Raw genomic sequence first — 12,229 nt, 5'->3', positions numbered from 1 at the left:
TAGGAGTGTCCCTTTTGGAAACCTGTGTATCCAGTTGTTAAAATGTGCTTTACTGCCTCTGATAAAGTAAAAAGTAAAATATATACAGTCCTGGATGGTGTGAGCTCTTTATGAGATTAATAGTAATGTTGAGACTGATGGAAAGGTTGTTCTTGTTGCATTTGGTTTTTCTTTAGATTTAGGATTTAATATTTTGCCTGAACACCTCTTATTTTTTGTTGTTTTTTTCCAGTCTTGGACTTTTTGCATTTAAATGAAATTATTTTCTTCAAAGGATTTTAGTGCAATCATGGTTGAACTAAAATGTATCCAAATAGAAATAATAAATAGCTGCTTTGCATCTCAATCTGATTTTATAGTAATAACTCCCATATTCTCATAACACTTCATATTCTCATGTTTCCAATCTATATATAAAGGTTCTGGTTTTACATCTGATGACTTAAGAATTGCCTACTCCTTCATTCTAGCAAAGTGTTTGCTTATGTGTAAAGAAAATTAGGAAAAATGAGCAGGCAAAGAAAACAAAACAGAGAAGCAAGCACTTCTTAATGTTAAAAAAAGAAAACTTGAGAAGGTGGTTAAATGATTTTTGCCTTGAAACAGGGAGAGGAGTGGTAAAAGTGGGAGGCAAGGGGTGAGGGGTATCACAGAGTTTGGGTTTTCCATCCCCAATTATGTGCTGGCTGCTGTGCTGTTGAATTACACTGAAAGCACTGAATGGTGCCATTATATTCCTTTTCAAAAGTTGTGGGCTATGAAATTCAATCTGAGGTATTTTTAATGAGTGTTCTGAGCCTCAGTTGCAGCTCTTCCCAAGAAACAACGAGCACAGTGTGCCACTAAATAGTGCCAGGGCTGGGGGTTAAACTCATTCAGCTTTTTGCTTGCAGGGAGAGAAAGTAATATCAACATTTATTTGACAGGTATATGCTTGGTTCCAGAGTTGAGCTTTAGTAAAACAGCTTTCCATAAAGAAAACGTTCTGAAAAATGAGGCTCTATCAGGTTCACATCAAACTCCCATCTAGTTTCTGAAAACAAATCTCGTGGTGTGCTTTCCAAAGCCAGTGTCCACAGTACACATGCTGGGCTTGTTTTGTGGGCATTCTTGTGTTGCAGAATGCTGGCAGGCACATCCCTATGGGCAGAGCCTCGTGGTGGAGGTGCAGTTCATGCCAGATGGAGACATCTGCCCAGTTACACCCTTGGCTGTCAATTAAACATAGATAATTCAGAGGTAATCTTTGTTAGAGAGATTACCTGCTGGCCTCCCTGTGTCTCCACTAAGGGTTTTGGTGTCATAGCTGGAATGGCTTTGGTGTGACTCCCTCCCTCATTGCCCCTCTGAGCTAGACACAGCTTTTCAGTGAAGACATTTTAGCATGCACCTGGTTTTAAAAAAGCCATGTAGCACAAAAGTATTGTTACCTTTCACCTTTCTTACGTGCTGATTTGCAAAGCTGTGTGTTTCAGATCATGAGGAAAGCACTGTTTAAGGCATCTGCCCTGCAAGTCACACCAAGATCTTAAATTTGTGATGGGCTGGTTCTGGTTTTTACAAGGCATCACCTTGCAGTGTCAAGGCTCTGAGGCTGGAAGACATCACGTGGATGATACTCTTCAGAAAGGAAAATAGTCACTTCCAGCAGTGGATGGTTGCCTTGCTAAGGGGATGATGAAGAACACTACAAACCACTTTTAGTTTTACTAGTAAAATTAGGCAGAGATGACTCAGCATTTACAGGAGCTAATTTAGGGAATAAGATGACATATTTTTAGTAAGTTTTCTCATTGTTCTTTTAATGCCTCATTTTTCTTGTCCACACTGTGCATTTTAATGATGTTCAAGGAAAGTAATTTTAGTAACAGTGGTGCTGCCAAGAGTTTCCCACTGGAAGTCTAAGAATTTAATTGTTGGTGTGTGAAATTTTGCAGCCTTAAACAGTTATTTAAAAGACTTGCTCTGCCACTGCTGTTGTACTTTCTAACTGAGAGTTAGATGCCAGCTAGTTAAAATGCTGTAAAGAGAGCCAAAGGAACCAGTGAACCAGGAAACTAATCATGAAGTATTTTGTTAATGCTTTTCACCATGAGTAATATTTTGTAATAAACAGATGTGTACTAGACTACTGTGACCAAAAGCTGAATAGTTTTGGTTTATATGGTTTGCGGTGTTTAGCCAGTGAGTTTCAGTTTTTCTTTGGCATTGATAAAAGAGAGATGAATGTGTGAAACAAATTCTGTGGAATTTTGTCCCTACAGCTACTTGAGGAGGAAGTTCTCCGGGCTCCAGGAATCTGCCTCTTTCTTCCTCTTTCTTCTTTACAAAGTACTCTGCTAGCTTTGTGGTGGATGCTGCTGATTCTGCAGTAATAATTTATTAACTAGTAATAATTTTAACTAGAAATTTGAATAATTAAAAGATGGAAAACAAAATAAGTATTAATACCAGTTTGCATTTGTAAGAACTGCAAAGAAATCAAATTACTGGAGGATTACACCTGAAGATGACACATTGGTTTGTGATGTGAAAAGCTCAGTCCTGAAGGTGCCCAGCCCATCTCTCCTCCATTTTTGTGTCCTCTCATGCACATTGAAATGGCATATATAATAAATACAATGTGGGTGGTGTTTGTCCATTAAGGTGCAAAGCTGTAATTTTATGAGCCAAGTGAAAATAGAGGAAGCAGAGGCTCCAATTCAATAGCTTTACTGTACTGTAATTATGGAGATGTACAGTTACCTGAGGATTTACTGTAGCTGATTTTTGTATTAGTCTGACTCTACTATAAGAGAAAGCTTAACCAAGCAATACTGAAAATAGCCTCATCATAAAACTTTTCATTAGTTTTGCTAAATAATATTTTCTTTTTCCTTCCCCAGCATTTACCTATTATAGAGGATTATTTAGTATTTATTGTTCACTTGAATTTTACTGTTGGCTATTTCTACTGAATTTGATTTTTGGGCGTTGCAAGGGAGTTTAAGGTGTAGCAAGAGCAGTCTTTCTGTTTCTGCCTATTTTAGAAAATATTTTGACATAAACCACTTTGTCATGATCGGATATCCAAGACCATGATTACAATAAAAAGTCCATATTTCAAATTTAGAGAACTGCAGTTTTCTTTTTGGAGACCATGTCAGAAATGCAAGGAAATGAGAGGGTTATTAAACCCCTTCTCTTTGTCTTCTTTGCCTCACTAATTGTTTAGTGTGCTGATTTTTGGTATAGCAAAGAAATTCCTAAATAGTTGTTGTTGAAGTTTGTCATACCTGATAGGCGGGGGTGGGAAGTTTAACTTTGCAGCTGCATTTTTTAAGGGTGGTAAAACACACCTGAAGTAAAAATTGCCATATCTTAAAATTATGCTGTTTAAAAAAAGGTGCCTGCACCACCACCAAAACTGACCAAAGGGTAAAAGTGTGAATCAGAGACTGTGGAAGGCAGCCACTGGCATTAAGGGAATACAGCTTATGTGGTAAGTGTAAAAGCAGTCCACTAAAATCTTGAAAGAAAAGAACACTAAATAGTCTCATTGTACACACACAGCAGATGATCAATTGCCTGTTTTTAAGGCAGCATAAGAGACTTATTCTGTTACTGCTTTTGGCCTCAATCCGCCCTTTGATGGTATGTGCACAGTCTGTGCAAAAGCATGTGGGATATGTGCCAGGAGTGGAGCCCTCAGCTACATTCAAATGGAAAATATCTTAAAAGGAATGAGGAGCCTTTAGGTTATCACAAAAATCTGCCTCTTCTACAGCTTCTTTTCAAAATGGGATGCATACCTGGTGGCTGCAGGTCCACTGCTTAAAAGCAGAGGTGGGAATGTGTGGCTGCCCTGTTCAAAGGTGTCACTTTGCTGCTGTTCTTTGGCCTGGTATGTAGGAGTCATGAATCACACTTCTTCTAACACTTCTCAACTACCCAGTCTAAGCTGAACAGCCAGGTAAAAACTAGTAAGCCCAGGTGTAAGAGCTATCTTGGTGGTCTAATGCTATTTTTATACTACTCTAATCCTTCCTATAGGATTAACACCTACGCTTAGAAAGGGAGGAGAGGAGAAGAAGGGCAGAGGGGTCTCCAAGTGTCTTGGCAGTATTAGATCCAGAGCAACCACACTCAGACCAGTGCTTCTTGCCTTTAATCCCACCTTTCAGGAAATAAACTTTTGCTAAATATGAATCACGCATTTCATTTTATCCCAGTAAGGATAACTGTTTAAAATATGAAATTTATCTTCAGATGCTGACAGCATTGTTCTCCTGTGAGTAGTTTTCAAGCCTTCTTTGAAGTATAAATTTCTGACAGTTATTTGCTTAAGAACCCTGTGCTCAATCTCATCTGTGAGGTTGTTTTTATACTATTTGCTTATCATGAACAGTTCTTGGTTGGTTTTCTTTCATTTCAAAACTGTAGATACATACATTTTTTTACCAGTTTCAAAAAACTGAGAGAGTTATACTGTTAAGAGCGTGGGGTTGTTATTTTTAGTAGTGATTACAACCGTGTATGACTTCAGAAATAGTAATGAAGTTACTGAACGAAGTTTTCCCAGTCATTTCAATGCAGTTGTTAAATTGGAGTATAAAAATAATTTGACAATCTGATTTGGCTGATCTGATAAACGGCTGATCAGTCGAAGGGCTTTTTTTTGGTCATTAACCCTGAAAGAGCAAATACATTTTAAACCTTGTGTTTAACCTTTGTGCTATATAATATTTAAGTATCTGTAAAATATTTAGCATGACCAAATGATCACATTTCATTTTAGACCATCTGAGCACCCAGAATGTGATAGGAAGAGGGCATCACTGGCCGAAATGCCCGCCTTTATGTGGTGGCAGGTGTGAATAATGAATGTACCTTTTTCTTTAAGATTAACATAAAGGAATTATTTTCTCTCCTATGAGCTGCTACTGTACAGGCAAGTGTAATTAAAACCTCAAACAACCCAAACTTCTTTCTGACCCATTCACGGCAGTTTTGAAGAAGAGAAGGAGAATAGAGTAGTGTGTGTTTCCATGTGAAACTATTTCTTACTTCAACCAAAAATAGGACTTATATTTTTCAATGTTCAGAAGAAAGTGTTTATTTTATTTGGTTCTTTTAAGCTGGTATTACTGCTCAGTAATGTAAAAACAAACAAATAAACAAAAACCTTTCAATCAAGGATCTTGTTCAACCTGGGATCGGAGATTATTTTGCTGAACAGATAAAAAATGTTAAAAACTCTATTTGACCATAAACATATATACTTATTTTTTGGTACATAATTAGTGAAATAATTGCTGAATTAACTGTGGGAGGTGTGTAATGTGTCCAAACCTGCTTCTTTTAAACCTCTGGATATCTTGTATCATGGTTATCAGATACAGGCACGTACTTCCTGTTTTTTTAAAAAAAACCCAAAATGTATTGCAGTCTGTGTCAAAGAATGGTCTAAACAAGTATGTAGAGGGATATTTTTTAAAAAATGATTGGGATTTGCTAGAACATGAAAGAATTGTTGAACCTATTAAAATATTCACCATTGGAATATCATAAGCAATATACTGGTTCGGATTTTGGTGGGAGTAGAGTGAGGCTGAATTGAGTAGGACTGAGATAATGAGAAGACAGCAAAATATTGAATATATAATCCGTAAAGCAGGCTAGTTTGGCTGGGTACCTTCATAGCTTGCAGCTAAATGTGATGATGCACATTATTCATAATTTAGAACTCGACGTTCCCTGAAAATGTAAAGCTACTTTTAAAATGTGATTTCACAGAGCTAAATGAAAGACTGCTTCAAAATGCATTAAGGAATAGGAACATGTAGCTGGAAGTCAGTGAGCTTCTTTTCATTGTAATAAATTTCTAATATTATTTTGGTATAAGTAAATACCACATCAAGAGAAAAATAGTAATTCTCTGGTATATCAGTCTGGCTGGGGCTCACTTCATCTCAGATGGTTAAAACAGATGTCAGGGCTCTTTGTTGTCAGGGTAAAAAATACACCCTGTATTGCAGGGGAAGTTCCCTGCCAGTGTGCTCAGATGGCTCGTTTGGGGTGGGAAGAGCAGCTCCCTGGAGCTGCAGTATTTTTTCATTGATTGTACAGAAATCTGGTTGTCAAGAGAAACAGGAGCAGGGGACTGCCACCTGCTGCAGGTACTTTCCAGCTCCTGGGACTGCATGTGACCCTCCCCCAGCTGTATTCCATCAGGATACCATGCCCTCCTGTTTCCTTTCCCTTGCTGCCTTACAGGGTGGTGGTATCTGTGGCAGCAAGTGGTCTGGAGGTATAGTCTTGCCACCAGCCTTCATTGCTTCCATGCTTCCATGTCAGTGACCCCCATGGAGCAGACTGGTGCTGGCATGGAGCAGGGAAAGCAGCCCAGCTCTGGCTTATGGAGATGCTGTCATGGGGCTGTGGAACAGGAGCTAGTGAAGCTTGCCTAGAACTTGCTGTCTGAGGCATGGCAGCGAGGCCATGCTTCATGGTTGGAAAATGCCTTCCAGGTTCTGTGGAAAACTTGTGTTTTCTCCTACGCCTTGTAACCATGCTGAAGTCAGGCACAACTGTTGACTTCAGATGATGTCATCGGTGTGGTGCACTCATTCCTGAATGCTCCCTCTGTCAGCTCGTGTTTACTGTGCCCTGAATGACTCCTGGTTTGCTTCCATACCCAGTGGACTGAGCTTTTAATTTATTGTGTTTAAATTTTTTAGTAGGGATGTCATGGAACTGCACTGAATCAAGATCTCTCTTAAACCTTGTGTGTTCCTGCTTTTGTGGATGTTGTACTTCTCCTTCTGGTCCTGCAAGACTGGAGTATCATCAGGCTTTAAATCTCAGCAGATTTTGTATGCACAGCATTTCCTTTGAAGGAACTGTCAGATTTTATTTTGAGATACACTGATCAAAGATAAGATGAGTTTAGAATAATAATATTTACAAATACTAGGGTAAGAAGCATTTGATTTTATTGAGGCATACTCCAGAGAAAATGCCAAGTGACATAAATGCTGCAAGACTGCTGTTCCATCGTTTAAATGCCTATAAGAGAAAAACCTTTATGAAAACACTCAGCAGGTTTTGATCAGAGGCTTTTACCCATGGTCTGAGATCAGACAGCTGTGCTCTTCTCAGCTAACCTTGAGTGGTGTGGCTCTCTGCCTTTTTTCCTGTTGATCACTCAGATACACTTTTCTTTCCTGTGAGGAAAGATGAAGTTTGGTCTTTGTCAGACAGAAGTCCATCAAATACTTTAGCTAGACATATGTACATACTCACTGGCATGTCGCCAGTCCTCTGGTTGTGCAGGAGTAGGAAGGCTTCTTGCTGTGAGGATGACTGATAAACTCATTCTTCCTCTCTCTAGCAGCCCCTGCCAAAAACTGTGAAGACCTGATTCTAGTCTGGAAGCAGGAGTATTTACTTCTAAATTATTTGCAGGTGTGTTTTCATAATGCCATTCTCACACTCAAGTCTAATGTGTTTAATATTCTGTTGCCTCCAGTGAAATGCACTCAGCAGGAAGCTCTTTCATTGAGATGGTGTGTGTTTATTTGTGCCTGTGTACAGTGATAGGTGGAGTGGAAAGTGTGGGAAGCTTTCTGTTAGAACTGACATACAAGGCACAATGGTCAGTGCAGGCTGGGTAGTGAACACTGGGAATGCTTTTGGTTTAATGAAGCTGGAGAACATGAAGTGAGTGTATTCAAATATACTTGCACTTGAGACTTACTTTGGATGCCATTGTGTCAGATCAAAATCGCTCTATCTAGAAAAACAGAGGTCTTTTTTCCCTTCCTTCTTTGCATCCTCTTGGCATTTTACTCTGAATTACTTCAGTTACTGCACGGTTATGATGAATGCTTAAAAAAAATAGTATTTTTTATCAGTGATTGTTCTTTATGGTTTCACAGTATCCATGAGGCTTATGTTTGCTAAAACAAATATTAACAAACAGTTAATAGATTGAGTGAATATTGCTTCCTCATGGCTTAGGTCTCTCAGAAGCACTGGGAATATGTTGGGTAAAAACCTGTTCAGCAAGTTTTTGGAGAAGTGAGCTTGGCTCTTCCCTTCAGGCTTTCAAAACCAGCCAACATTGAAGGGTTCAGTCATTGTGTCCTGCATGACCAGGGTGACAGTGCTGCTGTGGTGGCACATACATCCTAGAAAATGTGCTTTCCCTAGAAAAATGTCATTAATTTCTCTGGTGTATGCCTGAGTACTGGGTATTTACTTTTCACAGTTCATCTTAGAGAATGTTAGATAAGTGACCTTTGGAAAGATGCTTTTCCTACCGAGGATATTATCTTAGGTGGAAAAAGTCTGTCTTTATGTTTTGGTATCCCAGTGAAACAGAGTCCAGACTGCATTATGATGCTTTTGGGAGGAGGTGGGATTGAGCAGCTGTCCGCTCTCAAGCAGGCCGTTGGTATCAGCACTGCCTAGAGATGCCAGGGCCTGGGCTCAAGCTCTGAGCTGGTCTGCCCACCTGTGTAATGGTTGTCTTTTCTTCACTTGATTACTACTGTTTCATTTTACTCTATTATTTACTGGGCTAAAAGGGAGGGTTGAGTTTACAGGTTGAGTGCAAGACCAGTAGTCCCGGATGTGGTTGTTCTCTCATAACAGCAGGGTTTGTGCAATTTAATGGGTTATTATTTGTTCTGAAGTGAGTGTTGACCTGTGTTTCAGGGTCTCTTGAGTTAAAATAGGTGTATTTGTCCAAGGAACAAAAATATTTTATTTCAGTGATTAGCCTTTTTATACAGAGACGAGTTTTTGCAGAAGACTTGCTGGTGAACTGTAATTTGTAGTATTTTCTGCAGGTGTGGATTTAATGGATGGGCTGATGAAAAGACTCCTTACAATCAGCAGAGTGGTGGCTCTGGGTGCTAATATTGGGCTAGAACATCTGGTCTTTATAGAGGGAAGGCTTTCAGTGTGTTTGACTCCTCCAAATTACTTGCCAGCTCTGCCAGAGTAGCACAGACAGGCCTGGAGCAGCCTCAGTGCTTCCCAGCAGGCAGCTTGGGATAAGCCTATATGAAGTCAGAACCCAGGGCTTGAGCCTGTTGTGTGTCAAGCAGCATCCAGCAAACCCTCAGTCCTTGGAGTTTTGTATGACAGGTCTGTCAATGAACATCCTGGTTTCACTGTGTTGTACGGAGATGTACACACACCACCTGACATCACTTGAAGGGCCATGGGATAAAATAAAAATTCTCAGCAGAAATTAGCCTTGGTAGACATAAGAAAACTATATCCCAAGCCCCTCTCTTCTATTTCACAGTACTTTGCCTTCAAAAAAATAAAAATGCACTAAAGATGGATTCTGAGCTGTCATACATGGATGGGTGGATATAGTCTTTAGCTTTAAAACTAGTAATTATTGTCAAGTGCCCTCTGGGTGTGGTTGTAATATCCACTGATTTTGTAAACAGTTTTGGCAGTGTTGTTTGCTGAATAATTTCTTAGCATAATAATTTTTCTGCCACTAATTAAAAGCATCTTTGTAACCCTAGGCTTTGTTTTCTTCTTACAGCAAAGAGCTCCGGGGAAAGTTTTGCACGATGCTGTTTGCAACCACCTCAACCTTGTTGAAGGCGACTATTTTGGCCTTGAATTTCCAGATCATAAGAAGATGATGGTATGTAAAAGAATTTGTTTCCAGCTGTTTTTCATCTGCATGCACACTGTTTTCTATCTTTCTGCTCCTTACTTGTAAGATATATTTAATCCTCAGTCTTCAAAACGGAAAGGACTTCTAAAAAAGAATTGTTCTTGCCAATTGGAGTTGAAGAAATGAGAGTGGAGTTGAAGAAATGTTTTTAAAACCTGATTTTTCCTGTCAGATTTCATCTGCATTGAAAGTAATGGCTAATTCAGACACAACTTGTGAAAGTGTTTTGTTTTTCTAAGTTGCTGTACAGAAGCCAAAGGCTGGACTGTTACAGAGCCTCAACTCTTGATTTTATGGTCCTGCTTGATTTGGAGTGCAGAAATACACTTTCTCTGCTGATAGAAAAGTTGCAATGATTGTGACAGAGATCATGAAAAACTCCATGGGGTAAGAGAAGAGATGGATAAAATATTACAAGGTTAATAAAAAGGAGAGCAAATCCAAGAACCCCCCAAAAATTGATGGGAGTGCTTTCTGGGGAGCTGTGTGGCCCAGGCAGGTGTCCTGGTCCTGACACTCAGGAGTCTGAGATCAGTTGCTGGCAACATTCAGGCATTGCACCACCCATATCATGTACCAGAGAAAGCCATAGGCTGGTGTCTTCTTAGTCTTTAATTACTTTCTTTTCGAAGTTTGTTTTATTTTAGATTTGTCATGTAACCTACTAGTATGTGTGCTAGTCATCTGGATTGCTTTGCCAGTATATTCTGATGTACATTGGATTTCATGCCTGTTAGGTGAATTTTGCACCAGTAGCCTGGATAGCCTAAAAGAAATAAAAGAAAAAAAATCTGTGTTCTTTCCATCTAGCTAAAATATGCATAAGGACCAACATTTCTTGATGAAATGAACAGTAGGAATCTTGTCTGTCATGCCTTAGTGCAGGCACAGACATTAGACAATAGACATTAAAACAATGCTAGTGGTCATAGTGTTCTAGGCTAACTATAATTAAACAGGATTCTTTTTTAAATGGATGTCAATCTTTAGAAGGGATCTGCTTTACAGTGTGCTGCTGGAATTACATAAAACACAGTTCACTAGAAGGGTTAGCATTCTGCCAGATACCCTTGGCTAATGCTTGAAGTAACTTGAGAGTTTAATGTAACTTTTCTGAACAGTGCAACTGTACAGTACCATTGCAGCAGAGGGTCCATGTAGCTGTGTTAATAATTGCATTCTGGCATTACTGATGTATGTATGTAAAACTGAAACAAATCCTAACATCTTTTGTCTATAAAGTTGCCTTTTAGTTTTCTAGAAAATAGAGAAGGTTCATTTGATCAACCTTCTCTACCTCACAGGTCATTAAGTTTTAAATAGATGACTGTCTGCATTTTGCTCAGAGACCTGAAGTAAACTAACAGTTTTCAGTCTTGTGAAAACAAAGTGATTTATTTGCTTGAGGCAGAACACAGGAGAGATTGAGGTGCTGCTGCTGCCTGAGGCCCTCACAGTGGCAGGAATTGTCTGGCTGGAAATATGTCCAGACAATCACAGTGGGGGATGCAGAGCTCTGATGAAGAGGAAGGTGGACAAAACCCCTGAAGCACAGTGCCAGTTTGACCTGAAGGAAAATGCTTCCATGCATAGAGCAGACCCCCACTCTTGCAAAAGGAAGTACTAGCCAAATATTTGAGAGCACCAGTCCATGTTCCTGCTGGTTGGTCTTTGCTTCTGAAAAATGGGGAGCTCCACAAACCTTGCCCATATCTAGTCATCTGTGCCCCAAGAATGGTGAAATTCAGTGGAATTAATGCCTTCAACCACCCAAAAGTAACTCACAGAAACTCCGAAGCAGAAGATTTGATTATGAATTGTTGTTTCAATGTGGAGCAGCACTCTGAGAATGTTATTTAAACTTAACTTATTGTAACCAGTTTATATGATTCAATTGAAGTGAACATTCCCATGGGATTTAAAATTTTCTGAGCTTCATAGAGGCCATAATGTAGAACTCAAGCATTGTGCAAGTAAAAAACCCTGCAGTTAATGGTATGTCTGAGAAATAAAACACACATCCATATTTTATATTCATATCATCTGAAGAGAATGAGTTGCTTTTCCGATGTAGAGTGAAATGTAAAAGGAAAAATAAATATTTAGAGCATATTTGTTTGGATGTAATAGTATGTATATGAAGTCATATAGTCACAATTTGGCTGTGTTTATTTCAACATGCAAGGCTCCAGATCTCATATCTGACATATTGACAGTGGTATGTCAAGTTGCCTGGGAGCTGTGTACATTCAAGCATGCCATGCTAGGAGCAGACAAGATCTGCATGGGAGATGATTGTGGAGGGTCTGAGTGCTCCACTTCCTGCTGGGACAAGGAGAAAAACGAGGCACTGTCGCCAAGCCTGGGGTTTCACAGAGTTTCATCACACTTGATGTCTGCCCCAATTCTCCAGCTGCTGAAATCTGGTCACCATTGTGGAATGCCAGCCTTTGTTTAACAAATAAATAATCTAGTCTTGTAGTTATGGGGAAAATGAAAGACATTAATCTTGATTAAGTCCTCGCATTAGTTTTCCTTTCC

General features: G+C 39.3%; 1 protein-coding gene across 7 annotated transcripts in view; it reads left to right on the top strand.

The window, feature by feature from the left end:
- Positions 1-12,229, top strand: part of FARP1 (FERM, ARH/RhoGEF and pleckstrin domain protein 1) — a 200,855-nt gene that overhangs the window by 123,146 nt on the left and 65,480 nt on the right. For all 7 annotated transcript variants that reach the window (XM_053931779.1, XM_053931770.1, XM_053931763.1 and 4 more), the window contains exon 3: positions 9,551-9,655. In XM_053931779.1, coding sequence (XP_053787754.1) covers positions 9,551-9,655 — 105 coding nt within the window. The remainder of the gene's footprint in view (positions 1-9,550; positions 9,656-12,229) is intronic.

This window comes from Vidua chalybeata, chromosome 2, assembly GCF_026979565.1.
Source record: "Vidua chalybeata isolate OUT-0048 chromosome 2, bVidCha1 merged haplotype, whole genome shotgun sequence".
NCBI lineage: Eukaryota > Metazoa > Chordata > Aves > Passeriformes > Viduidae > Vidua > Vidua chalybeata.
This window is presented reverse-complemented; position numbering and strand designations above follow the sequence as displayed.